Genomic DNA, 27936 nt, shown 5'->3' on the forward strand with positions numbered 1-27936 from the left:
TACTGTATTTTAACTTTTTTCCCCGTCTTAGGAGGAGCTGCAGGGCCGTCCCAAGGGGGTGAGAGGCCCTGTGCGAACTTGACAGGTCCGAGGCCCTTTTCACCCTTTTCTTGCATGAAATCATGCGATAGCCTGTTGACGGTGCATTTTAATAGTAGGCCTAGGCTAAAGGCTACACCATCTTGTCTTTAAGAGGGGAAATTTTATAGCCTATAACATTAGCTAAGTCACATATTTGGCCATAAGCCGTTTATCATAGGCTATCACGAAACCAAACTACAAAGGCGAACACTTTTAACAGGGGGAATTAATTAGGCATGAATCATGCTGAACGCTATTTGTCAATGAGTTGAAACACACATGACATTCAAACTATTGATACATTGTGCACTATGGACACTGGTCTGTAGGCTACCATTGGACAAATAAATGACATTGACTCGCCATATCCTGACTCAGAAAAAAAAACATCTTCTTGCTTTTTTGCCGCAAACTCAGCAATGAAATCATAGGCCAGCTTGCAGGTAGCCTACATCTTTTTAATTTCATAGAAGGGCCTGTGTTGTGTTGCGTTGCGTTAATTTATTTTCATTGGGCATGCCCTGCCGTGCCGTCCACAGCTTTTCAGTTCCGACAAAGCTGAAATTACTCATGAGTGCAGGCCGCGCGTTTGTATGGTTATATTATTGCTTGGGGGGTCCCAAGCAGCTTTCAGCCATAAGGCTACTTTGAGAACATTTCCTAATTCACCCGACACTAATATTCAAAATGTTGAAAACTATTTCGGCATAGCCTATAAGCAGTTTAATTAAATGTAATGTTAGTTGTAAACAAACGGGCTACTTGGTGAGGCTTGGCCTCACAGATGCGCTCGTGCCTTAGATGGCAAGAAAAATCTTCACGATATAGGCCTATTAACTGACCGCCCGATTCACGTTGGCAACAAATCACACCTTCCCACCTCTGTGACAGCTTAAAAGAAGTCGAGAGGACTCCTAACTCACAGACCTATTCACAAACCGGTTTTGTGGCATTTCGCCATGTTTTGAAATCCTATGCGGCTACAGGAGCTTCCAATCGTGAGGAAGCAATTTTGCAGTGCAGGCATAACTAACATGCAATAACGCCACTAACAACAACCAAAACTCATGCTACTCATTGTCAATATGTAAATTAAATGTAACATTATTGTGAATCAAATTAAAATGTTCTCTTTTGCAAACGCAGGCATAGGCATAGTAACAGATTCATTTAATAATGTTACAAAGATACATCAATCCGTATGTTTCATTAGGCTACTAGGCTATTTGTTTTGCCTTACTCTTGATTCATTTAGGCTAGGCCTTTTTATTCAGTTATTCATCATCTTCCGACAATGACAAACAGGAGTGCAACATTCTCGAAAAACAATAAGCAGAGTGGACTGTCATAACATCAGTGAAAAACATTACTGCAGGCTTCAACGTGGCTGCGTTTACAATTAGAAATGTCAAACAAATTTCGCCTTCTCCATAGTTTGATATACCCAAACCCCGAAGTGCTTCCATATCGAACTCCTCAAGTTATTAGGGCCTATCACTCGTCTCTCTCATGTCGCACAGGTTGATTGCGTTGTCCTCAATTTTTTGGCAAAACACCAGCAGCACAGCAGCCGATTGAAACAGCTGTTTCCGGTGCATAAAATTGGTGGGAATTTTCGTTTTAGCTATCGCAATGCTTACTGCACTTCGGAATTTTTTGTTATTTTTCTGCTTGTTTGCGAGTTTTGTTACATCTAGATTTTGTATTTGTTTAATTCGTTTAAAATTAACAGTGTACATATTTGGTTGAAATCGATTCCCTATTTTAGTTTTCGAAACTTGTGTTGGTTGGTCCAATCGATTGTGCAATCGATTATCGAACGTAAAGTGACAGCCCTACCAATGTGTGTCTCAATTGTCCCCCGCTGACCACCTCACACATTTCTCTAGATTTTGCAACGACCTTACATGACACAATGCCAGTTTTTAGGACACAGAATAATGTTTGTAATGATACCAGTTAGGCCTATGTTTAACAATAACATAAGTGTAATGAGCTATTCATTGTCGAAGGTGCATGGTGAAATTCTTACTTTGGAAAACAAACATTTGCCGATATCATTGGATAGGGGATAGGTCTACTTGTTTATTTTTTACGTAGCCTACAATGGCCAGTTCAGACAAAGCCGAAATTACTCATTTTGAAACATTTGTATGGTTATATTGCTTGACTTAAATCTCAGAGAGTAGGCTACCGCACCCCACAGTGATGGGCCTAGCGGTCTTACGCGTTCAGTGTGGGGAATAAACAAGCTGAGAATTTAGCGGTGTCACGTCTGCCTGTCACAGACGTGGGGAGCTCTTTGAAGCTTGGGATAATGTGGTACAGTTACTACAGTAACAGTATTTTCACTTTTATAAAGGCTTTGTTTGAATGCTGTTGGAACAAATAGTAGTTGATTATAAAGGCAACTTTCTGTTGCAATATTCTGTGTGTTCTGGACTGCAGGTAACTTGTTAAGCCAGTGGTTCTCAAACTTTTTATTTTTTTTATTTCCCACTTTGATCAAGGGGGCATTGACTGATGATAGTGGAGATAACGTGTTATCCCGAGGCCTTTGCAAGTCAGCATCACCGACGGTAGTCTACCCTATTAAAAAGTTTTCGATGTCCCAAACGGAGAGCCATACTTTATTGTTTTAACAATCTCTATGCTACTCACCAAAATGTAGGCATGGGAACATGATGAAGTATCCAACTGTCGTGTGTTAAATTATTGTGATTATGAGCCAGTGGTTTTCAAACATTATGCATGACTCGGACATCTAACAAAATGCAACAGGCTCATATCGTCCTCGCATTCGCAAGATGAGGACATACAGACTGCTCAGATAACAGTTGTACCTCCAGTTTTGCACAGTTTTAGTCAAGTTATAGGCCGGTTTTAGTCAAGTTATAGGCCTGTTTACCTTTAAAGGTTCAGCATTCTGCATTTTGCAATGAGCAGTGCTTTCCCTTTTGAATTGGAAATGCTCTGTGTCATTGTGTGTGTGTGTGTGTGTGTGTGTGTGTGTGTGTGTGTGTGTGTGTGTGTTTCTATGAATTGTTAATCCGGCCCTGCCCCCAACAACTCCCCTTTCCACCTCTCCACCTCTGGCCTATTGTCCAGGAGGAGGAGGGGCCTGAGGCCTGGACAAAGTCACCAACAGAGTCATAGCACTGAAGGGAGAGGCAACTGGCATGTGATCTCCCCACGGGCCAATGGATGTACAAGTTTTCTCCTGTGCCTCCGACATTTAATCCAGTGTTTTGTCAAATTGCTATTCGTTTTAACGAATTTTTATGATAGTATGAAGTACTTTTTGTATAGGCTACTATCTTAATTGGTTTATACTCAATACTTGACCAATGGCTATTGCATCTTTGTATTGCAAGTGAGAATGTGGCAGGTGATCTACTGTAGCTTATAGGCTTCATAAAATAAAATAAACAGGGGGGAGTTTCCCGTACAACTACGGAGGTTAGCTTTTTACTAACGTGGTACGAAGCATCGTTCAACTAACCAACATGTAAGTTACGACTGTTTCCCAAAACTGTCGTACTTACATAGTACTTGTAAGTTTGGACCATGATAGTTTCCAAACTTTGGTAGTCTGGACTAAGGTGGTTAATGATGTTTAGTAGCACGTGACTGGCACACCTGCACATACAGTAACAGAGACTTAATGATGGACTACCTTAGTTTAATCCGTGAAATCTGTTTTTCACAGGGTCATCAAGTTAATTCATTGGTTCATATAGACTGACCTTGTAAATTAACCACTGCTTTGAATTAACGTTTAACACGTGTCATTTAAATGTGCTGGTGAAACAGTTGTGTACTCTATTGTTATTTATCCCCTATTAACCCACGCCCTCAATTCTGTGGCGCAGTGCGTTAAGGCCCGGCTGATGACAGCCGCCGTTACGCAGCAGTTTTCAGTCCCCTGTACAAGAGTTCGTATCTGGGTTAAGCGTAGTTAGCTTAGCTTTTGGGAAACGCACCCCTGATGTCTGATGTGTGATCAGTGGAATATGGGGAGGGAAGTGGCAGTGTTTTTTTGTGTGTCTGCAGAAGTCAGCCAAATATGAATGTAATTCTGCAGCATAAAGCAGATGTATTTGTTTATTGTACAGAAAAATAAAAATGACATGTCAAGCAGTCAATTGACTACATTGCAGTCAAGAAGTAGGGCAAATTAATTCTGAAACCAAAGCGTGGGTCATAGTTGTCTAAGCCTCTATTAAGTAGCCTGTTAATAACGTCGCCATATAGTATTAAATCACCAACAACATTGTTTTCTGCAGAAGCCTACCCAAGGCTACAGATTAATTCTGAACAGTTATTTCTCTACTGGCTCAATTATCACACAAGACACTGTTTTGATTTGCGTAGTTACGTTACCCCCAACACTGACAATAATGTAGACAGCAAATTAAGATATTTTTTCGTTTTGTGGAGCAGCACTGGTAGGCTATCAAAAGCAGATTTCTATTATCGTTACCACCGTGTAGTCAAGCCTTGAGCCATACCCAAGTAGCCTAAATCGAGGTAATGTTTAATTATGCATGATTTATTTTGTTATTGAATTCGTAGGTTGGGATTCCTCTCGGCAACAATTATGTTTAATGGTAGCCTCCTGCTTTTTCAGAAGGGACGGCAGGCAGGCTGACAGAGCGATGTACAGTGGCAGAGCGACGCACAGTGGCTGAAAGTGGTACTAAAGCTTCACGCAGCTTCACGCCGCGTAATGCGCGACTGAAGTGACCATTTGAAAGCAACGCCCACTGTAGGTTAACATTGTTAAGATGTAGGTGTGCCTTGGCATTCTGTAGGTTTGCATCGATGCCATGCTTTACGCTTTCCTGGTTGTTGAGCTGTAGGTTTGCATTGTTGTGCTATAGGTACGATTTGTGTTGTAGGTTTGCATTGTTAGCAAAGCACATATATCATTTGTATGTTTTTATGTATACAAGTTTGTATGTATGTTTGTATGTATGTTTGTGTGTGTATCCTATTGTATGTTTGTATGAATGTACACATGTGTATGTATGCACTCTTTATTATTGAAGAGTTCAAGCACCTCTGTAGTGGTTCAGGTCATAGTCACCATTTCAGTTTCTAGGCAAAGCCTTGAACAGGAGCCAGGGTTTCCAAAGTCCTGCATTCACAGTCATATGACAGCTGGTAGTCAAGGTTATTCACCCACCCACTGTCTGTCTCTCTCTCTCTCTCTCTCTCTCTCTCTCTCTCTCTCTCTCTCTCTCTCTCTCTCTCTCTCTCTCTCTCTCTCTCTCTGTCTCACTTACTCTCTCACACACACGCACAGACACACACACACACACACACACACACTGACCCCCAACTGCAGGACAGCTCCACAACCCTGATTTGCATCTGACAGACCCAAAAGCAAACAGTATTGTGAGCTCTGAGCTCTTGAGTGCCACACACACACACACACACACATACACACACACACACACACACACACCTTGAGTATCTTGGAGACAATGGGTTGTGTGTGCGTGCCTGATTTAATTAAGCATGAAGCGTCCTCCACTCACTGCTAATTCTCAGAGGCAATCAGCTGCCCTGTAAAAACAAAAGTGACTCTGGCATCTGTTGATGTGACCTCATCCTAATCTTTGTGCTTTGCTGTGTGTGTGTGTGTGTGTGTTCTCTCACAGATGAAGTTGCTGAATTTGTACATCAAGAGGGCCCAGACGACCAACAGCAACAGCAGCAGCTCGTCGGATGTGTCGTCGCACAGCTAGCCACCACAGGACAGGGCTGCCACACGGGCACAACGCTAGCACGGACTCTCCCGCCGGCCAGCCAGCCCACCCGCTGCACCCTGCTGCCTTCTCATCCAACCACACACGTTTTATTTTCTGTTTTTTTGTGTGGGGTGGGGGTGGTAATAGTGCCCCCCTCTGCCTTTCCCCAGAGTCTCCTCTTCTCTTCTCTTCTCTCCTTTCTTCTATCCTTCTCTTTTCCTCTCCTCTCTTCTTTTCTTCTCTTCTCTTTTCCTCTCCTCCTCTCTCCTTTCCTCTATCCTCTTCTCTTTTCCTCTTCTCTTCTCTTCTCTCCTCTCTTTTCTTCTCTTCTTATCTTCTCTCTGCTCCATTCATTTTTGCTGTTACACATGTGGCGTCCTCCACCAATCCTCTCAGAGAGACCTCCCTGTTATACCATGAGCTCCATCGTGCTCTCTCTCTCTCTCTCTCTCTCTCTCTGTTGTTCAGCATCCCTCATTCATTTGTGTGGAGGGTATATTCTGAATGTATAGGGAGATTCTGATGTTTGGGTAGAAGCTCTTCCACCAGTTGGAATTTATTGTCAACAGGTGAAGTTGAGCTTTGTCCGTTTCCCTGTCCCAGCAGGGCATAGTGCTACTGTAAAATGATTGGTCGAGAGGGGAAATAGTGTTACTGTAAAATGATTGGTCGAGGGGAAACCTGGTCGTTTGATCTTAACAAGGCAGAAAGAAAGCCTTTGAAAGCGTCCTTCACTCTGTCACAGGCTGTGGATGTGGTCTAGTTAGGTTTCGGACCAGTAAACCGGGGGCGGGAGGGAGTTCACTTAAGTGCTGTTTCTCACAAGACAACCCTAGTTTTAAGTAGGAGGTGTTCTCCATTTTTTCCAAGAGAAACTTTAAAACATTAAGTGGGATTTGTGGAAAGTAGGTGATCATTTGGCTGGGCCAGTGATTTCTAGTATTTTGATCAGATAAGGCAATGGGACAAGCTCAAAGAAAACTTTTGAGTACCAAGACTACCAAAAATTGTTCAAAGTAGTAATATTTGTATTTAGAATTGTGACATTTATTTAAGAAGGTAATATTAATGTAAGCAACCTTAGGTTATTTGAGCCCACGATTTATGTTGCAAAAATCTTGTTTAAAAAAAAAAAACGATTCTTATAAATATTATTTTCCATTTTATTGTCGCTCATTATGAAGGCTAGCTGGCAGATATTAGTTTGGGGTTTTAGGACTTATTAGATCCTGATTGTAAATTAATCAGATTGACTTTCATCATTTTATGTATGAATGAATGATTAATTGATTGAAAGGCCTATGTGTGACTGTTGCCACAATAGAGCAAGCAAGGACAGAACTACTGGAGAATGTAGACTTTTTTGTTGTTTTTGCAAAAACCTGTGAAAAAATAAAAGCTGAGTCTTCTTGGCCTTCCCTAAAGGACAATTTGACTAAATAAATTGAAAAGACAATCTGTGATGTGGAAAAAAGCATTTTCTGTAACTGAAGATGATTCCAGCCCATTCTTAAAAGTGCCAGCTCAAGTCCAGCTCATCCACACACTACACTGCAATCAGCAATCGGGCAAATGCTCAGGCCTGTCACAATAGGATGGAGAAGCAACAACAACAACAACAACAACAATAATAATAATAAATAACAACATGGACATGAGCAGTGAGGAGACGGAATCATAGTAAGACGGAGCCCTCAAAGTGACTCTTGGCCTTTTAACTGCTTTCTCTGAGTCATGGACACAACCCCACCCACCCCCACCCCACCCCACACACACACACCTGTAAATAAATTGAATGTCGCAGGTCGGGTGGCACAGGTGAAAAGCTGGTGTCAGGTAGAGGGGCCTTCAACAATCATTTCTGTCGTAGTGCTGTTTGATTTCTCTCTGTTGCTGCTCAGCTCTCCCCCTCCTACCATCTCTCTCTCTCTCCCTCCCTCTCTCTTTCTCTCTCCCTCTCTCTCTCTTTCTCTCTCTCTCCCTCTCTCTCTCTCAAATGTGAAATCCAGTTGCCTCGGCTCCAAGTGAGAAGGACCATTGAAGACACTGTAACCCTTTGTTGCTCTTGACATCCAACTCCACTTTGCCAAAAAAAGCCCCCCTCCACACACAGACAACCAATGCTCCTCTGATACACAGCCCCCCCTCGTGTTTTGTACATAACTCACTGCTGACCCCCTCCTTTGAGAGCGATGATGCAACAACAACAACAACATCAAACCCACTGAAACAGAACCAAGGACGCCAACATCAAATCGTCATGAACTTTTAAAAGAAAAACAAATAACAACAACACAAGTTGGATGTCTCAGTCCTTTTGCACGTTAGCAGATAGCCCGCATGTTTTGGGCCCAAGTGACTCTGGCGTGCTGCCGCCATTGGCCTTGCCCAGGCTGCTGGAGCTTTCTCGTCTCCTCAGCTATGACCAGCCTGGCCAGCCTGTACATACAGTATTATTGTTATGACTTATTATTATTATTATTATTATTATTATTATTGTTATTATTCATTATTGTTTTGGGGAAAGAGGTGGAGTGATTTTATTGTAGTGTTACGCTAATAGAGGCCCAGTAAGATGACCAAAACAAGCATCCATTTCTGCCTGGACCAACTCTGGACGGAACCCATCTGATATCCCATGATGCCCTACTGCAAAGTGCCCTCTCGGTCATGTTAGTGCTGTGAACAGCAGCATGTGGCTATAAGAGGGCACTTGGTGTGTGCGTGTGCCTTTTTGGTAGAACCTGGCATAGTACATAATACATACTGTTCCCTTTGTTTGTGTGGTTTGTTCATTTGTATCTTCCTTTTTGGTTTGTGATGTGAAGGTAACAGCAGAATGTGGCAGTCAGAAATATTTCAGTTTGTTCCATAGGTCCATTTTTATATTTGACATCCAACCTGTTCTCTCTGAAGTAAGGGAAAGCCAACAGCCCTTAGGCAGTGGTGGCTCTTTGATTTTTACATTCTGCAGCTTTATGAGGTTTAGGTTTGCCTTTGTTTGCAGAAATGTTTTCCCCCTTAGCAGTATGTTCACTTTGCATGTAGACCTATACATTTTTGTGTTTGTGTGAGTGGAATTTGTTTTGTCATTCATATCTGTATTTAAAAAAAATAACGTTATTTTCTTTTTTTTCTGTTGGTTTATCACATCCACTGTACAGATTTGGGGGAATGGTTGAAATCCACCTGTGATAGATTTGCAACAATATACATTTGTTTGCTCTAGAAATAAACAAGGATCAAAGTTTATCTGAGGCTTTTTTTGTTATTCACAGCACTTGTAGCCTACTGATGGGCATTGAGTGCGTTATCACCATGCACACACTTCAGAATTTCGATTTCGTCTTTACACAGACTCATCGTCGACGTATCAGGAAGATTAGTTATGCTAAGCTCTGAGGGTTAATATTAACTAGCGGAAACTTGAGTTCGCCCTGACACATAGCATGTGTCAAGGTTTCCCTGCGCTGTGGCAGGAGCGGTGGTTGCACGGACGCTCTCGGCCTGAGCCCCCGCCTCTCCCGCACGCTCTCGAAATTGTTCATTAATGACCAAGAAACATCAAGAAGTAGTTTCTGCTACTCGTGAAGGCTAGTTAAGGCAATGTAGTTTGGAAATGTGTTTCGAAATTGAAACTTCTTCCTAGTTTAAAATCGAATAATGATGCCCTCTCAAAACACCTGCACACTAATCAAGACTTTCGCTCCGCGTTCAGGAGCGCAACGTTCAGATTATGTAGGTGCCAACGTGAAATTCAAATGTCACGTTTGGTCCATAGGCTGCCTGGAAATACGGGTATTGTTAATCCAGGTGGGCTGACTCAAAGGTCAGCTAAGGTATGCTAATGGAGTGGCGCGTCATACCACACATAAAAAGCGCACGAGACTGAACACCCACTGTCACACCGTAGCTTCACCTGGAGCCGTTTCGAGGCGCAAACACCTCCCTTTATTCTCCCGCCCTGGATACCAGCGCCGAATTGGAGAAAATGCTATTTTGGCATTCTCAGCCCGAGACTTACCACTCTCAAGCGAATTATATTAGGTAAGTTCAGTGCCAAAATGGACAAATTTAGTGGACCAAATAGTTTAGCCTCATCCGTAGCGTAAGCCAGGTAACAAGTAAATAACCTGGTTTATATCAAATGTATTTGGGCTGCTTGCTCATATGTGTGAGTCAATTTGAACTATTATCCTTTGTTTTACCCTACCTAAATTATCTAAATGAGCCGTGCCATTTGAATTATTTCCCTTGTATGGTTTATTTGACACGTTTTTCTTGACTACGCATATTATGAATAGCCTAACTATTGCCATGAACAAGACTCGGGGTTTAAAAAGGTCAAACAGGCCTACCAAGTCGTGAGAGTTAACAGTCATAACCTAACCTGTCATCACTCCTCAGAGATGCTCTTGCGCCTTTCCTGAAAAACGAAGAAGTGCGGCAGGCAACGGAGAATGATGCCACTAACATGTCACCTTTTCAGTATGTTCTCTGTGCGGCAACTTCTCCAGCGGTAAAGCACCAAGAAGAAACTCTCACCTATCTCAACCAAGGTAAATATCATAGCCTACTTGTTACATGTTTTCAGTCTTATAGGCCTATATCTACAGGTAGTCTAGGCTTGTAAATTAAAAGTGTTTGAATAATTACAGCTTGGGCCTTCTTGGTGAATTGTAGCCTATTCCCAGCTTGCAAAAGATAACACAGGACTATACAGGCGTAGCAAAAAAAAAGAAAGAGAAATCAGCCTACATGTTGTCCCAAACTCGACTGAGACACTTCACCCCAGTGGCATAATTGTTAGGACTTCTTGACACTGGGGTCAAGTGACTTGTCTGTTGATCTGCAAGCTGTAAAAACATGTAATCCCCTCAGTGAACAAAAGCGCTTGATGATGTCTTGATTGCCTTCCCTTTCACATTCAGCATTTGGTCACAACTCATCTGTCAGTGGCAGGTCTTATGCAATGCACACATTCCTTATTCAGCTTTTCTACTTATATAACCCTTCCAATTCGTATCACATTTTAGAGCCCCCTTAGAAAAACACACTCACACAGATAAGTAGGCTATCCTAGGTGCCGATCTGATCTTTAGCATACACTGAATATAACTTCCCCTCCTCCCTTGTTCCTTCTTGTTCATCTTGACTTGTAGTCCAGTGCAGAACCCTTCACTCTTAACATAACAGCACTGGACAAAGAACTGTGATTTTTTAAGGACAGGATTAAGATCTCTGGACTACTTCTTCTTATTAGACATTTTATACAAAGTTCTGACTTGAGTCCACAGCAGACTTGCATGAATGGCCCCCAGCCAGTGTTCAGCATTGTTCAGCTTACTGTACTACCACACAGATTGGGGGAGAGAATGTGATTGGAAAAGCTTCATTATTCATGCCACAATAACTTCAGTTTCTTCTTCTACAGGGGCACTCTTACATGGGCACTGACTTATTTTTATAAGAGCCTCAATTTTAATAAGCATATACATACATATTATTTATGTACATTTGAATGTATGACATGCAAATCACACATATTTGAACAACTACTGACAAATTTTATTAAAAGGAAAAAAATCATTGATTTGTATTTGGTATTTGCAGGCCCTTCAGGGTAAGGGCTTCTTAAATGGGTTAGGTAAAATCGTCTCTTGAATCTACACATGCCCATCTATTTCTGACTGATTGATGTCACATTTTTCAATTTTAATGAGGTTTGTTTTAATGCACTGTAGGTCAGTCCTACGAAATCCGTATGCTTAACAGAAAACTAGTGGAGTATACAGATTTAAGCAGCAAATGTGTAAAGGTAGGTTAAAGGTATTGTGTGTATGTCTCTTTGACCTTGATGTGACCTTATTTTGTTTGTTTGTTTGTGTATGCATTTCCTAGTTTGTCAACACACAGGTGACTGTTCAACCCTCTTTGCACTTCCTGGGGGGGTGGGGGTGCTGTCCTTGACGACTTTGGTACTATCACCCCACGTTTCTTCATCTTGAACACCCACCAACACGTTCAGCTTACACCCACTGATATCGCACACACCTCCCCACTGTCCACCTCATATGCTCTCCTTGTGCACCCTTTCAACTTGCCAACAGTTCAGCTTGCGGACGTACTGCTGGGTCTTATTCATAAACTTATGTCATCTTCGCTTCTTTAACTCCAGCTGCCTTTTTCAGCTTTACGAATATGGGGGTAGCAGCAAATACACGCTAGGTTTTGACTTTGTTTAACAAAAGAAAAAAAGAAGAAAATGTAGGTCACTTTATGTTAGGAAACATTAAACAATTTGATATTTCAACAGGAGTAAGAAATGACTCAAGATGCCATTCTTTTATGAATAATCCCTGCATACTGAGAAAAGATGAGACAGAGTTGTTTTTTATTTATTTATTTTGTCATGCAAACAGGTCCAGTTTTGTACTTGTCATTCTATGTTGTTAGACGTTAAATCTTTTGGCATCTCGCTCGTGAGGGTGCGGTTCAGTCAAAGGACTCATTATTTATTTAGTGAAAGTCTCTGCAAACAGGTGCTCAGAAATACTAAAGCCATCTCAATGCTGCTTTGGAAATAATGAGTCATTTGAATGAGTCTGCGGCTCAGTTTATTTGCCCTCAAGAATTCTTTGCCGTCAGGCTGTAAGGCTAGAATGGTCCCCTGATGTTCAGTCAGACAGCCTAACGACACAAGAATCGACTGGGTGCCATCTCCTCAAACAGGCCAAGACTGCCCTGAAGTCCTGCTGTCAGGGCAGCCAAGTGGAATGGGTTTTATGGCAATTAGATCGCCTTTTGCAAGTTAAATTTCATCACATGACATTATATAAATATATATATAGCCAATATACATAAGACTATGTAATTACCATGTCCTAAAAAGTTATGTTATAAGTGTATCTTTAGATAAAGCATTTAAAAAGGCTGTGTAAGAGTTGTGATATTTGCTGCTGTGCGTGTAAGTGTTTGTGCTGAGGCCTCTGTCCTACAGAGGACCCCACTGGAGTGTGGCATGCCGGAGTTTGCTTGTGTGGTCTCGGCCACAGACAGCAAACTGCGGGGTGCCCCATGTCTGTCCACTGTCGCCATTGGCTAATGCTCTGTCCCTATGCCCGCTGGCTTCCAGAGTGTGGTGCGCGTGGTGTTCCACGATCGGCGTTTGCAGTACACGGAACACCAACACCTGGAAGGGTGGAGGTGGAACCGGCCGGGAGACAGAATCCTTGACATTGGTAAGCTACGAGCCTTAGAGCTGAGACTAACTAACTAATTGAAATTGGAGAATGTGATGAGTGAATTGCATTTAAAGATTCTGAAGATTACTTTTTGTGTTGTAAATAATTAAGCAAGAACATTATGTGTTGTCAGCTGAGACGTTGATGGTGTTTGAAAGGTTTGCAAGACGTGTGTTTTAGATGCTTAACCTGCTAGTTTTAGATCATAACTAATAATGCTGCTATAAATAATGTGTCCAGTCAGTCTGTTTCTCTTTGCTTTGCACACTTAATCCATCCTCCAGGACATGAGATACAGCGTGGAGTCCCTGAAGGAAATCATCAGTAATATTTATTCATTTTGAAAGAGATACTCCAGCCATAGGGTTGAGAATGTGATATTTAAATGTTTGATTGAATTGAAATGAAAGATTCTGAAAATGAAGGAAGAAAACATTTTGTGTTGCAAATAATTGTTTTCCTCCTAATCTACTCTGAATTGGGGGTCATATGGATGTGAGAACCACACTGTTTAATCAATCTGCATCATGCACTTATAAGACGTAACACATTCACGTGCCAAATGACTCCTGAATAACTAGTGCCACGGACTGCTGAAATGCTGCCGGTCTCTTAAAGGATTTGTTGTGGTACGTTGTCTGTCGGTGTAGCACCTGTCCCATTATGTGTGGGTATGGTTTTGTGAAAGGGTATGGCGTGTGAGTATAAATGTAAACTTCTAGGAACCAGAAGGAGTAGCACTTAAAGTTCGTTGTGACAATGTTTTACAATGTTTTTACAATGACAAATTAAAATGATTCTGATTTTGATGTTCTTGTGTAGACATCCCTCTCTCTGTGGGCATCATTGAGCCTCGTGCACACCCTCTGCAGCTCAACACCATTGAGTTCCTCTGGGATCCTCTCAAGAATGCCTCTGTGTTCATTCAGGTATGCTGTGTTCTCTTCATTAGCTTTTGCTGTGATTTGTTTTATCAACAGTTATATACAACAGCACCAGAAAACATTGCAATGCAATACTTAGTAACAAATGGAAATATTTTTGATGAGCAAGAACTTGGCATATGGTCATATACAGATATACACACCTGTCATTCCGACTAACTGTCCAGGCTATGCACTATGTAGTTCTCTTGCTAAATGAGCATGAAAGAAAAGCCTAAGCTGCATGATGTTGCCAACAATATCACTAAAAAAGAGGCCAGATGACGTTTCTCTTTGCTTTGCACGCTTGATATATTACTCTTTGGGATGCTATCTGCAGTGTGGAGTCCCTGAAATAAATGATGTGTATTAGTTTTGGAAGAGAAGCCAGTGTTCTGGCTTGCTGTGTGTTAAAGAGTTTAATATTGTGTTGGCCATCTGCACAGGTCAACTGCATCAGTACTGAGTTCACAGCCAGGAAGCATGGCGGGGAGAAAGGGGTCCCCTTCCGCATCCAGATCGACACGTTCAGCTCCAGCGAACACGGGGAGTACACTGAGCATGTGCACTCCTCCAGCTGTCAGGTCAAGGTCTTCAAGGTGAGCGTCTTTGCCGACAAGCCCGTCAGTGCAGAGGGACACTCGTCCACTGCGGTCTTCTGATGAGCGTCTGTTGTGTCGACCAGTCATAAGCACTAGGTCAAATTCAAGACTCTTTTCCTCAGTGGTGCCATGTTGGTGGAATGAGTTGCCCAGTGCTCTCCATTCCTGTGATAGTTTTGGGTCGTTTAAGAGGGGTCTAAAGGCATATCTGTTCAACATGCACTTAGTATATTAAGCGCTTCTTATGCGTTATGGTTTGTATAGTATTGTTTTATTTCCATTAGGCTGTTGATTAATTTGACATTGTTGTTTATTATTGATATTCTCCTTAAAGGCACACTACGCAGGTTTTTTAGCTTAATATGCAAGTTTTTTTAGCTTAATTTACCTTCATTTACCAGCTTTAGAGTCATTGGAACCAGTTAGAAAAAGGTAGCGATGGAGTTTCTCAGACATTCGTCATGACAGAGCAAGCGAAAAATAAGCAAAAACCGAAAAAAACAGTAAGGAAATTGCCAATACTGCATAGTTTACCTTTAATGTAGTCTTACCATGTTTTTGTATTATATTATTGATTGACAATGAATTATTGTTTATTATTGCTTTTTTCCCTCATTTTCATTGTTTATTTCATTAGGCTATTGATTGAATTGACATTGTTGTTTTTAATTGCTATTCTCCTTATTATAGTCTGACCAAGATTTTAATTTGTTCCCTGTTAAATTTAAGTATTATGTGGGGCGCTGTGCCGAGTGCCCACGGGGACCCAGGTTCGAATCCGACCTGCGGTCATTTCCCGATCCCACCCCTTCTCTCTCTCCCACTTGCTTCCTGTCACTCTCCACTGTCCTGTCCAAATAAAGGCAAAAAGCCCCAAAAATATACTTAGATGTTTTATGTATTATGTTGTTTTGTATTTGTATGTCGCTTTGGACAAAACCGTCACCATAACCTCACTGAAATGTTACCACCATTCAGTCAGCCCCACTAGTTTGTGCCTGGGAATCTAAAGGGCTTTTGTGCGCCTTTGCATTATAAATGCCTTGAGTTGAATTAGAGTGTAAGCTTTGTGTGCCTGTATGCCCTGTATGCAGTATGACCTGTGAGTCTGTCCTAATGATGTCTGTTTTTCTTTGAAGCCTAAAGGAGCAGATCGCAAGCTGAAGACAGACCGTGAGAAAATTGAGAAGAAGACCCTCCAGGACAAAGAGAAATATCAGCCCTCGTTTGAAACTACCTTGCTTACAGATGTAAGTAATAGAGGGCGGTGTCACTTTCATTGAGGTCAGGAATAGTTTTGTTCAGTGCTGTGAACAAAATGGTAGAACTAAATGTGGTTCTAAATAGCAACACAGCACATTATAGCAAAGCTGATTGATCTAGATTGATCACTGAGTATTTGGTGCAATTGGGAAAAGTTGAGAAACTATGAACCCAGTGGGGTCTAGTAGAACTATGATAGTTGTTTTGAGATGGTTACTGAATGTAGCGTAGAACACAGCAGCTGTTGTAATTGTAATGGAATCTGTATTGTAGAATGTCCCAGAAGTCTTTGGGCAGTGTCCAGAACACTTAACAGCAGAGTTCCGCTGTAGGGATGGTTAGGAGAGGAGAGGAGGGGAGTGGATTGTCTCCGAATGAAACGAAAGCAGGCTGCTCACTGAGATGGCACATCCACTCGGCCAGGACACACTGAAGTAGAAAACCCAGACAGCGCCCTATGTCATCCAGCGCGTCGCATGCTGTTAATGGGTTGTATTATTCGACTCTGGCTGCCTGAGCACGGTCTGTGTTTAACTGACCCACTGAGCAGCCACGCGTTAATGATTTGAAGTGGTTGGGACTGGCGGTGGCTGTCGTCCACACGCCCCACTCACCACCACCACCCTCTTGCCAACCCCCACCCCCCTGCAGTGCCCTGGAACACCTGCGTCAGTCGGGAGAGCCTCTGGCAGACCGCTTGGGCCCAGTTCCACTAAGGGCGGCCGACCGGCCATCTGCACTCATGTGTGTCTTTGCACAGGGGCCACTGTGTTTGTGTGTTTGCTTCTATGTGTTTGCGTGTGTGTGTTTGTGTGTGTGTGTGCGCATATGTGTGTATGCGTGTGTGTGTGTGTGTGTCCTGGTGAAAGAGTAACCCTGATGGACTGGACTGTGTCTCAGGCTGGCGTGGGCTCCCAGTGTTTTATTGTAGGGCTGGCTGTGGAGCCAAGGAAACCTTCAGTGGACAATATGGGATTACGGAAGCCTCGGACCACCAGAAATGTGGAGCAATAACCAATCTGTCTCCCTCCCTCTTTCTCTCTTCTGGTTCTTTCTGTCTTTATCTCTCTCACTCCATTTCCATTGCTCTTTCACTCTTTCCTCATACCCCCCCCAATATCTCTCTATCTGCCCCTCTCTCTCGCTCATCTCCTCTCTCTTTTCTCTCGCTCTCTCCCTTGCCCCCCTCTCTTTCTCTCTCCTCTACATTTCTCCCTGGCATCTCTCTCTTTTTCCTCTCCCCTCTCTCTATCTCCTCTCTCTCACTCTCCTCTCCTGTCCTCCCTATCTCTCTTTCTCTCTCTCCTCTCCTCTGCTCTCCTCTGCTCTCCTCAGTGTTGCCCCTGGCCAGATACTCCGAGTGTGAATAGCACCAGCAGCACTCCCTCTCCTGTCTATCACAGCTCCCCGACCTCCTTCAGCTTCCCAGAAGGGTGAGTGTCAAGGCCAGCGGCTGAGTCTGCACTCCTGTAGTTAGGTCACTCTGGTGGCTGGCCATGCTTGGGTCAGCATGAGCAAGGGAATAAATGACTCAAGTACTGATGATGCTATTTGTGTTCCCAGTCCTAATTGGGTCATTCCACGCCAACTCAACCACCCATGTACATGACACCTCTCAGATTTTGCGGAAAAGCGGTGAATATATGCCTTATGTTACCAAACAAAGGAATCTGCAGTTTCAGGTCAATATCTCAAAAGGTTTGCCTGTGGCGTTGAATTTCGGGTGCCACGGCCCTAATTGACACATTGGAGTTTCACATTTCATCTTTTGCCATTTTTGGAAGCCCATAACGTCTGTTCTAATAGTGGTAGAGGGCTGAAAACTGGTGTGGTAGTTCATTGTAGTCTGTGCTACACAATTCTGGAGGCAGAATCAACATTCCTTACTGTTTGGGTGAGAGGTGGGTCAAGTCCTAAAAAATGTTGATGGCATGTGTGATTTTTCACTTTTTGGGTGGCCCTAGCACCACAATTAATGATCATATTTATTCTAAACAGGATTATTTGTTATATGTGGGAACCTTGCTCTTGCCAAAATTAATTTGAAGGGTATGGTACCACTGGTGGGGGTTTCACGGGGGTCCAAAAACCCTCTCCGGCAGAGGTGACTCTTTTGGAACCCCATATTTGGACCCCAAAATGACCATGTGGGCACTTGATGATCCTAATGAGATTTATACCAGATAAAGATACATATTTGTTCTTTCTTTAAATGAAATAAAATGTTTGACTATGAAGCTCCATAATATGAATTTTATTCTTCATAATGCACCATTTTGGACATTGTTTCCAGAAGTCTGGAATGTAGATCAGGGAGAATTTAGTGATGATAAAGCAGGCAATGCCTTCATTGTACAGGCTACAATGAACTACCACACCAGTTTCCAGCCTTCTACCACTATTAGAACAGAGGTTATGGGCTTCCAAAAATGGCAAAGGATGAAATGTGAAATTCCAATGTGTCAATTAGGGCCGTGGCACTCGAAATTCAAATGGACGCCACGCAAACTGTTTGAGAAATTGACCTGAAACTTCAGATTCCCTTGTTTGGTAACATAAGGCATATTTTCACCGCTTTTCAGCAAAATCTGAGAGGTACCATGTACATGATACCCCGATATTGGCTGTTTTCACATGGAATGACCCAATTTGAATCAAGCTCAAGTCCTCAAGTCTTCATTTACTGACAGGGCTTAAATACTGAAATACTTTTAATATGAATATTTCATATTGTTGAAGAAAAGCAGAAATCATTCCTGGAATTATCTGTTATATCAGTCACTTAAAACTTCATACGGAGTGCAATAGGCCAAGCATTTCAAGCAGCAATGCTGTTAGATAGCAGACAGCTGGCCCATGCAGAATGTTGTATAGAATGTTGTGAAATTGCGTTGTGTTTTGTTAATTTTCCAACAATAAAACATTCCAAATGTAACCACAACAAATGCATGTCGCTTGGCACCACTGAAGCACCATTCTCTAATGCCAAGTGACCCGGCTTTTTCACCACTCCTCTGTTGCCGTTGCCCCCATAGAAACTGCTCTCCAGGCCAACAGGGGGAGGTGTTCCTGCCCGGTTGCTCTGACGTAAGTACAGCTGGCGCTGGCGGTGGCACATGACACGTCGACCCCAGTGCTCTCTTGTCTTTCCAGGCGTTTAGCTGATTTGAGCCAGAAAAGTGACGTCTGTTGTCCTGTCTGTGTTTGTCCGTGCAGAGCCTGCTGCCCGCGTCCTCCCCCCAGGACACCCAGCAGTGGCTGCAGCGCCACCGCTTCGCCCCTTTCTGCCGCCTCTTCTCCAGCTTCTCAGGTACACGCTCGGACTACAAGGACAAGACAGAGAGAGAGAGAGCAAAGAAAAGCGTTCAGTGTTTTCAGAGAAGTAAATTAAAACAGTGCTGTTTTTTTACCATGCTTTAGTAAAAGAATGAATAGGACCTACCCTTCATCAGGGTTTCAACATTCTAACAAAAGGTTCTGTCCCGCAACAATTCAAGGTTCTAAAAGTCCAGATGTTCTTTAGAACTGCAGGGTCAAGAGCACAGCCAATTTAAATTTGTGATGTTTTTTTGTGCGCAGTTTGCAGCACATTTGATCCATTGCTTCCATGTGACATTTGCAGGTGCAGATTTGCTGAAGTTGAGTAGAGATGATTTTATTCAGATCTGTGGTCCAGCTGATGGGATTCGACTGTTCAACGCTATAAAAGGAAGGTGAGTATCTGCCCAAACCAATGACCACATACTTGACCTAACCTTCGTGAAAAATCTGAACCTCACACACATTAGCATGCCATTACAGATATTTACTTACATTGGTGAATAGCCATGGAATACTGCTGCTTGGAAATGCCACAGTTTCTGTGTGAAATCCCTGACTGTTCCTTTAAGGATCCAATCATATGGAGAGTTCTGTAGACTATGAGTTGCCTTGAACATGACAGTTCTCTTCACTGCACTGCATGTAACACGGCACATACACATACTGTATGGCACAAAGTGATGTTACAAGAGTCAGCTCACGCTAGCTGGGACATAAGTATGGAGCGACACATAGCATAGGCATTTTGACATTATCAAAACCTTTTTCTTTTTGTTTCTGTGCAATCTGTTGATATTTCTACAATTTTACATTTGTTTTTGAAGTAGAAAAAATTACTCCACGTGTTATTGTTAAATGCCTCCTAAATCTCTTTCCCTCTATGTTGAATGTCTTCAGTGCGTGCGTTCTGTGTGTTTATGGGTGCGTGTGTGTGTGTGTTTGTGTGTGTGTGTGTGTGCATGTGTGCAAGACAGTTCTTCAGTGTGTGCGTTCTGTGTGTTTATGGGTGCGTGTGTGTGTGTGTGTGTATGTGTTTGTGTGTGCGTGCGTGTGCGTGACAGTTCTTCAGTGCGTGCGTTCTGTGTGTTAATGCCCGTTTGCTCTCCCGTCAGGTGTGTCCAGCCGCGTCTCACAATCTACGTGTCTCAGCAACAGGGACACAATCAGCAGACGCCCAAACCAGGAGGAGGGGAAGGTACAAATGCAAAAATCCAAATCAACAAGAAATGAACTATGATAGTGTTAATGTAACTCTACAAAGATTAAAAAGGACTTTTGGCATATCTGGCATTAGAACTATCGTTCTGTTTGTTTGATAAATCTCATGGGTTTGTGTGGTCTGCATGGATGTAGTGTACCACGCTCTTTTACTGGAGGAGCTGAATCTCACGTGTGTGTGTGTGTGTGTGTGTGTGTGTGTGTGTGTGTGTGTGTGTGTGTGTGTGTGTGGTCTGTGTGGCTGTAGTGTACCACGCTCTCTTCCTGGAGGAACTGACAGTGGTGGAGCTGATGGAGAAGATCGCTGCCCTGTTTAGCGTGCCCTTTAGGCAGCTGCGCCACGCCTACAAACAAGGCCCCTCGGGCATCCACGTGCTGGTCACTGATGAGGTGAGAGCCACATGAACCAGCCACTCAGCGAGAGAGAGATGGAGAGAGGGAAGATAAAAAGGGAGAGAGAAAGAGAGGGATGGAGAGAGAGAGAGAGAGAGAGAGGCTTAACACACCTTTATTAAAACGGTACAGTAATTTCCTGTGTATTAGTTGCATTGTGTATAAGCTGCAGGACAGTGTTTTATGCAAGTTAAAAAAACAAAACCATATTAATAGCATATTAACTGCCCCTGTGTATTAACCTCATAGCTGAAGAAATTTAGCTAAATCAGTGTATAAACCGCGGCTAATAGTTGGGAAATTACAGTAATGGATATTTAAATACTCATACTAACTTCATATTTTAAAAAACAACCTGCCCCTCCTCCCCACCCTTACAGAGAGAGAGAGAGAGAGGTGATCCTGGCCTGGATATGGAATCAGATCCAGACCTGTTTAATCCAGAGAGAGTTTTAACATGTTCAAAACCAGGCCCCTGTAACTCGAAGCACACGTTAGCTGCTCGTAGACCTTATGCATATCGTAAGTCTATCGCAAAAAGATGCCCGTGTAACTCAAATGATTTGCAAGTCTACGTGTAACGTAACTTAAGACAAAAATTACGACAAAATGATTACGCCTCAGACCACACGTAACGCTGTCGTAAGTGAACAACCTAGGATAGCCTATGACTGTCGCTTGCATTCATGCCAGCCCTTGTCTTGCCTTATCTTCACCTCTGTTATTTTAGCAAGCATTAGTTTCCTGCCACTTATTGTCGTGTCTTGCGTGTTTACTTTTACTGTTTTCGCGTCCCAAATGATCTTTGTAGAATGTATCATTGTGTTCGTCAGCTTGATAATAATTAAGTTAGGCTTTCTCGTTGCGTTCAGACCAGCTGAAGAGACAGTGATAGCCAAATTCAAACGTCGGTGATTCCCTAGCTATCACAACATTTACATTGTTTCTCTTTCGAGTTAAAGTTTAAGTTCCGTGCATCTTACGCGTGACTTTCGACAAGTTTCAATTACACCCGGATCGCTATGATTTATGAGTTCGTAAGCATGCCAAAGTCCTTTTAGGCAAGTCCCTCCACTCAGCGGCCATATAGCAACGCTTTTTGGGCACTCATCGGGCATCCTATTCAACAGAAACGCGCGTGCGCAAGGCTTCACGACACCAATCTTGCTCCAGCGGCGAGTTCACAAGACATGATTGGCACGATGTCTTCACAACACACCATATGATTGGCTCAATGTATTCACATGTCGACGTTTTGCTGAGGAAGGGGTGGGATATGTGTAGACAATGGCCATATTGGCGTTACAAACTAGCCCCATGCATTTCTATGGAGGATTTTTTGAGTGCTGTGTCTCCTCATTAGAAAGTCTCTGGCCATGCGTACACGTAAACTTACGTTTGATTTTCGAGTTACAGCCAGGGCCCAGGCCCCTGGGACTTCCACATACTGGTCACCGATGAGGTGAGAATTACAGGAGCCCGCTGCTCAGAGAGAGAGAAAAGAGAGAAAAGAAAAAGAGGGAAGGAGAGAGAGAAGAAAAAGAGGGAAGAGAGAGAGAGGGATGATCCTGGGCTGGATCAGGGATGACAGCAGGGCCTGCTTAGTCTAGAGTCAGTCACTTTCTGAGTGGCCTTTTGCGTTTGCTTTAACATGCCCAAACAAGGCGCCTCGGCCACCCACGTGCTGGTCACTGGTAAGGTGAGAGTGTTAGGACCCGGCTCTAAGCCGCAACATAAAGAGGGAGTCGGGACAACACAGATAACTTTAACCAATAAAGTATTTATTTAAGAGTAACCAAAAGCAATAAATAATCATTACCAAAAAATGTCTAGGGGAAAGTAGAAGTGTGTATGCAAGTGTGTTCATGTGGGTGCATGTATGCCAAAGTCAGTATGATGTTCAAAGATAGTAAGAGAACGTGCCAGTGGGAGAGAGATAACCCAAAGGTGCCTGCAACAGAATGTGCCTAACAGAAAAGTGCCCCAAATCAAGAGAGAGAACAACCCCTTAAATACCCACACCTCTTCACCAGGTGTGCGTGATTAGCCAATTAGACCAGCTAGGCCGGCATTGCCCATGCACTGGCCATGCCAGGCCTGAAGGGGGTCGTAACAAGAGTCACAGGAGCCCACTGCTGAACATCCCGGGCTGCAGATCTGGCTCTTATCTGGGCCTGGATCTGGGTGTGACATGGTCCACAGCTGGCAACAGTCTGAATGCTACAGTATGTCCTGGTAATCTTTTAGGATGTATGTGTACTTAAGTCAGTAAATTCAGTTGATTATATCCAGGCACATTCACATTCAAGGGATGTACAGACAGGCATGTTTACATCAGCCAATATGCACGCACGCACGCACATACCCACACACACACACACACACGCACATGCCCTTGCCCTCAGGCACACGCACGCACACTTTCCAGGCACACACATGCAAACATACACGTAGGCACACACACACACACACACACACACTCACATACAGTAAGTAGTGGTAATGACCAGCCTTTTTTCTGGTAAATGGTGCCACCTTCTGATGAGTTTGTGTTACTGTATCTCTGTAGGTGAGGTAAAAACACATTTGCTAACTTGTGCTTTTTGGGTATTTCAGACATTTACATCTATGTCAAATGAAAAGTCAAATTTAGCATGTAAAGTTGTAGGGGTGAGGCCCATAGTGAGCCCCAGACAACAGTCAGTCACAAGCAGTGGCTTGTAAAGTTGTGGGTTCAATTCCTGGCTTCCACCGTTGTGCCCTTAAGCAAAGCACTTAAAGCAGGGATCACACTGGCCAACAGCAGCATTTCCTATTTCCTACGTAACGCTAGCGCTGAACAAGCTGAGCGTTGAACTTGGTTCAACTTTCAAGGTGCAATATGAGCGTTTGCAATTGTGAGTTTATGCAAACCGTTTGTGTTACTTAGGAAGGAGATAGAACTTATTACGGTCTGAGCGTTGCGTTACGCTTACCGCTGCCGCTGGCCAGTGTGATCCCTGCCTTACCCCGAGTTGCTCCGTGGGACAATATAAATGACATATGTAAGTCATTTCGGATGTAAGCATTTTCTAAACGAATAAATGTAAAGAAAGAGAGACAGATGGGGCAGGATCAGGAATGACATCAGGGCCTGTTTAGTTCAGCACTTGCATTTGCTTTAACATAATGCAAACAAGGCCCCTCGGCCAGTCAGCTGGTCACTGGTAAGGTGAGAGTCGCAGGAGCCCACTGCTGAAAATCAGTGCCTGGATCTGGGTGTGACATGGTCCAACGCTAACATCAGTCTGAATGCTATGTCCTGATAATCTTTTAAGACTCCAAACTCCAAAACTACAAGCACAGCCACATTTGAGGGACGTACAGACAAGCATGTTTACACCAACCAACATACATACTCGCACGCACACACACACACACACACACACACACACACACACACAGACACACAGTAGGAATAATGACCAGCTTTTTTCTAGTAAATGGCTCCACCTTCTGGTGAGTTCTTGTTACTGTACCTCTCTGAGGGTGAGGTAAAAAACACAAGGAGTAGCTTACCCAGCATGGTGCGTTTCCCAAAACTTAGCAACTTTGTTGGTTGCGATGCAATTTCCCATTGCCAACCAACTAAGTTGCTAACAGGTTAGCAGCTTTTGGGAAATGAACCCCAGCATGGTGCACCCAGTCTACCATGTGTTTAATAACTAATCATCTGGCTAAATTTCACACCCTATTTTCATCCTTTTAGTCTGAGGTGCAACTGAAACAGTCTTGTGTGTGTTGGAATAGCCCTTCTGGCCAGTGCGCTCACAGTATTTATTGTCTTCCACCCAGATGGTGCAAAATTTCTCTCAGGAGGCCAGCTTCGTCATCAGCACCTTTAAAGGTAACTTCAGAAAGACCCCCGACATCTTTCTCTTTCTACTTCAGCTGGAATCACAATCCCAGCTGCACATCCACAGCTTTTATTCTCTCTCTCTCTCTGTCTCTCTCGCTCTCTCTCTCTCTCCCACGCACACACACACAGACATACCCCCACCCTCAAACATACACCATACACACATATAAATCTATCTCTCCTCTCTCTCTCTCCCCCTCCCCCATGCACCCACGCGCACACACACACACACACACACACACACACACACACACACACACACAGACATACCCCCACCCACAAACATACACACATAATATATCTATCACCACCACTCTCTCTCTCTCTGATCTGATCAGCAAGCCATCTCCACAGCACACTCTCTCACACATCTCTGATTGGTCGGTTTGTCCTTATTGACCCTTATTTGTTCCTTCACGATGACAGATGAAGGTAATGATGGCTACCATGTTGTTCTGAAGTGACCAGATCGGCAGCTACTGTAGAGGAGGGATGTCAGGTTATTATCTGCCAAAAGTGTCTAATGATCTGGAAAGGTGCCAATGCACTCAGATATATTTATACAATTGTTAGTTTACAGAAGGGTTGTTTTTTTTTGTAAAGTTATATGAAAGAAAGTTGTTTTTCAATTTCCTTTTTTTATATTAACTTATTGATTGATTTGTTTCTCTTGATGGAATATGTAATTTGCTTATTTGCTTATTAAAATAAGCACATGTAATGTGTTGCGTGGTGTTGCGCAAGAAAATGGTCAGTCTTAAATGAAATGAGTATGTATTGCTTTCTTAACTTTTTATGTAACACATCATATAGCTTTTAGCTTGAGAAAAATGTTTGGAAAATGCACAAAAACATACAATTGCAAGGGTGGGTCAAAACGTGACTGCACTAGTGCCTTCTAATGGTTGCTAATGTGGCTGCAGTAACACCAGTGCATGACAACTTCACAGCACAGCTGTTGCAAGTCAGCTTTTTTTCAATTGCTGAGGTAAATTGTAAATATAATAATATAGTAATAATACATGATATTTTGTATACACAAATAAATTAAAATTATGTATGTTTATGCGTGTTTGTGTTTATATACATATACTGTGTGTATATATATAGACACACTACCGGTCAAAAGTTTGGGGTCACTTAGAAATTTTCATTCCACTCCATTATAGACAGAATATCAGCTGAGATCAGTTGCATTGTTTTTTTAATCAGGACAGCAGTTTTCAGATTACATTATGTTCTTACATAAATGCAAAAGGATTCTCCAATGTTTTCTCAGTTAGCCTTTTAAAGTGATATCAGATTAGTAAACAGAATGTGTCTTTGGAACATTGAATGAATGGTTGCTGATTGTGGGCAATGTGTATTGCTTTAAAGATCAGCCATTTCTTTGTACAACAGTCATTTACAACATTAATGATGAAAACAAAGACAAGGAAAACAAGTGACCCCAAACTTTACACAAAAGGTAGTGTATATACACAGTATTATATAGATACACAATACACTAATATATATATATACATTGTACATATACATTTCTACAGTACATACACAATGCAAACACTTTCTGAGTCACCCTATTGTCCTACTGTCTTAATGTAACTTTTGTTTCAGGCTGTATGGTAAATAGATCTGTTCTGCTCAGCATCTTAACCATTGAATGGCAGAACTAGCTGCAGGGCTTGATAATAATCATGTGTAGATGAATGCTCTGCCAATGCTCTAACATTTTGATATACCTTTAATGATTTGGACCAGTCCAATACCAGGCAATATTAAGAGGTCTTACTTTACTTTTTGCTCTAGTCGGTGGTACCTCTGTAGCTTCTATGATAAATATGATCTGTATGGTGTTTTCTTATGCAGCCTACAGCTGCTTTGTGAATGGGGAAACATCAAGCCTTAATCAAGCCTTAATGCCATAACAGGCTCTATCTGTGTTTTCAAGTAACATTGTATTCCTGAGATCTGAGAGCTTGGTCTACATCATTATATAACAACATGTTTTATAGCCTGTGTAAGAAGTGTGGAACTCTTATAGGAGATGGCTAAGAAAGGACCCGATCAGTTTTGATCAGATTTGACCTGGCCTGTCAGAAATAAAACATTTTATATCAAATAAATATTTTATATTCAACTTGGTGAATGAGAAGAAGATACATGTTTTGATTACTCTTTTAAAGTGTATGGGTATGAGCTTCAATGTTTTTCCTTTGGATTTCCATTTGTGAATTGTATTCATTCAGTAACAACAGTAGTTATGCAGCTACATAAAGATGAAAGTATATTAAAGTGTACTTATGTTACCCCATGGCTTACAATTGAAATACCAAAAGAAAATACCACATTTATTACTACTAAAGCAAATGAACAAATCATGTGTATGGCCATGTGTGGATGTTATGTGTGCGTCTAGCCTATGTATGTGGTTGTGTGCAAGAGAGCATGTGCATTTGGTCTATTTGAATGTTTTTGATCGTATGCCCATGTACACTGTGCTTATACTAATCTCCTGCATTGAAGATTGATTCATATTTAGGGACATTATGAAAATCTTTAAATTGCACAATCACATGATGAAGCTGCATACTGTTGCATTGAGCATGTGGATTTAAAAGCGTATTTTGTGCTTTACGGTAAAACAAAATTACTTGCATTTAAATGTTCTGTCATGAGTTCTATTGGAAATGTTTTGAGTGGAGTGAGAAACGGTGTGCTGATCGTGAAGTTTTCCCATTCTCTCAAAATAAACAATTTTGCACTGTTTTTGCTCCCTTGTTCTGTGGCAAGTGTACATCTAACACTATTGAATGACCACAGGGATGCTCTAACACTCTGAACTGCATTGATGACATGTTTACAGATATGATTAATGAATGCCTCTGTTAATAGGGTTTGCTTATAACACATTTCAGGATGTACACTTAGAATCCATCAAGCAGGACGTGTGTGTTGTATTGCATTCACATCTGTATAGTATAGTGTACTGTACACACACACACATACATACATACACACACACATACCACTAATCTCCCACATGGATGATTAATATTAAGATAAATTATGAAAATCTTTAAACCATTACATTACGTAATCCTGTGATGAAGCTGTGTTGCATTGATGTGTGTGTGTGTGTGTGCGTGTATCTTGCGCTTTACTTAAATGACAAGTGAATGTTGAACTGCTATGAGTTCTATTTAAAATGTTTCAAATATGATTGGGCCTTCA

General features: G+C 42.4%; 2 protein-coding genes across 2 annotated transcripts in view; both read left to right on the forward strand.

The window, feature by feature from the left end:
* Positions 1-9092, forward strand: part of clasp1a (cytoplasmic linker associated protein 1a) — a gene marked incomplete in the record, with an annotated part of 124885 nt that extends 115793 nt beyond the window's left edge. The window contains 1 exon segment of the mRNA XM_048239903.1: positions 5751-9092. Within this exon segment, the coding sequence (XP_048095860.1) occupies positions 5751-5837 (87 nt within the window).
* Positions 9093-9733: 641 nt separating this feature from the next.
* Positions 9734-25709, forward strand: tfcp2l1 (transcription factor CP2-like 1). The gene is made up of 15 exons (XM_048239443.1): positions 9734-9887; positions 10248-10399; positions 11585-11658; positions 12976-13081; positions 13907-14013; positions 14454-14606; positions 15749-15859; positions 17208-17305; positions 18908-18959; positions 19089-19182; positions 19495-19585; positions 20306-20388; positions 20659-20801; positions 24639-24690; positions 25129-25709. Exons 1-15 carry the CDS (start codon positions 9832-9834, stop codon positions 25164-25166), a joined length of 1410 nt encoding a protein of 469 aa, XP_048095400.1. The 5' UTR covers positions 9734-9831; the 3' UTR covers positions 25167-25709.
* Positions 25710-27936: the final 2227 nt, after the last annotated feature.

This window comes from Alosa alosa, chromosome 3 (genome assembly GCF_017589495.1).
Source record: "Alosa alosa isolate M-15738 ecotype Scorff River chromosome 3, AALO_Geno_1.1, whole genome shotgun sequence".
Taxonomy (NCBI): Eukaryota; Metazoa; Chordata; class Actinopteri; order Clupeiformes; family Clupeidae; genus Alosa; species Alosa alosa.

What these genes read in the sequence shown, in the direction of transcription:
- tfcp2l1 (XM_048239443.1), top strand. Translation starts at nt 9,832, where the DNA reads ATGCTATTTTGGCATTCTCAGCCCGAGACTTACCACTCTCAAGCGAAT. An exon ending in AGACAGAATCCTTGACATTG is followed by an intron (nt 13,082 to 13,906) that starts GTAAGCTACGAG and finishes GTTCTTGTGTAG; the next exon opens with ACATCCCTCTCTCTGTGGGC. An exon ending in CGTCATCAGCACCTTTAAAG is followed by an intron (nt 24,691 to 25,128) that starts GTAACTTCAGAA and finishes TCACGATGACAG; the next exon opens with ATGAAGGTAATGATGGCTAC.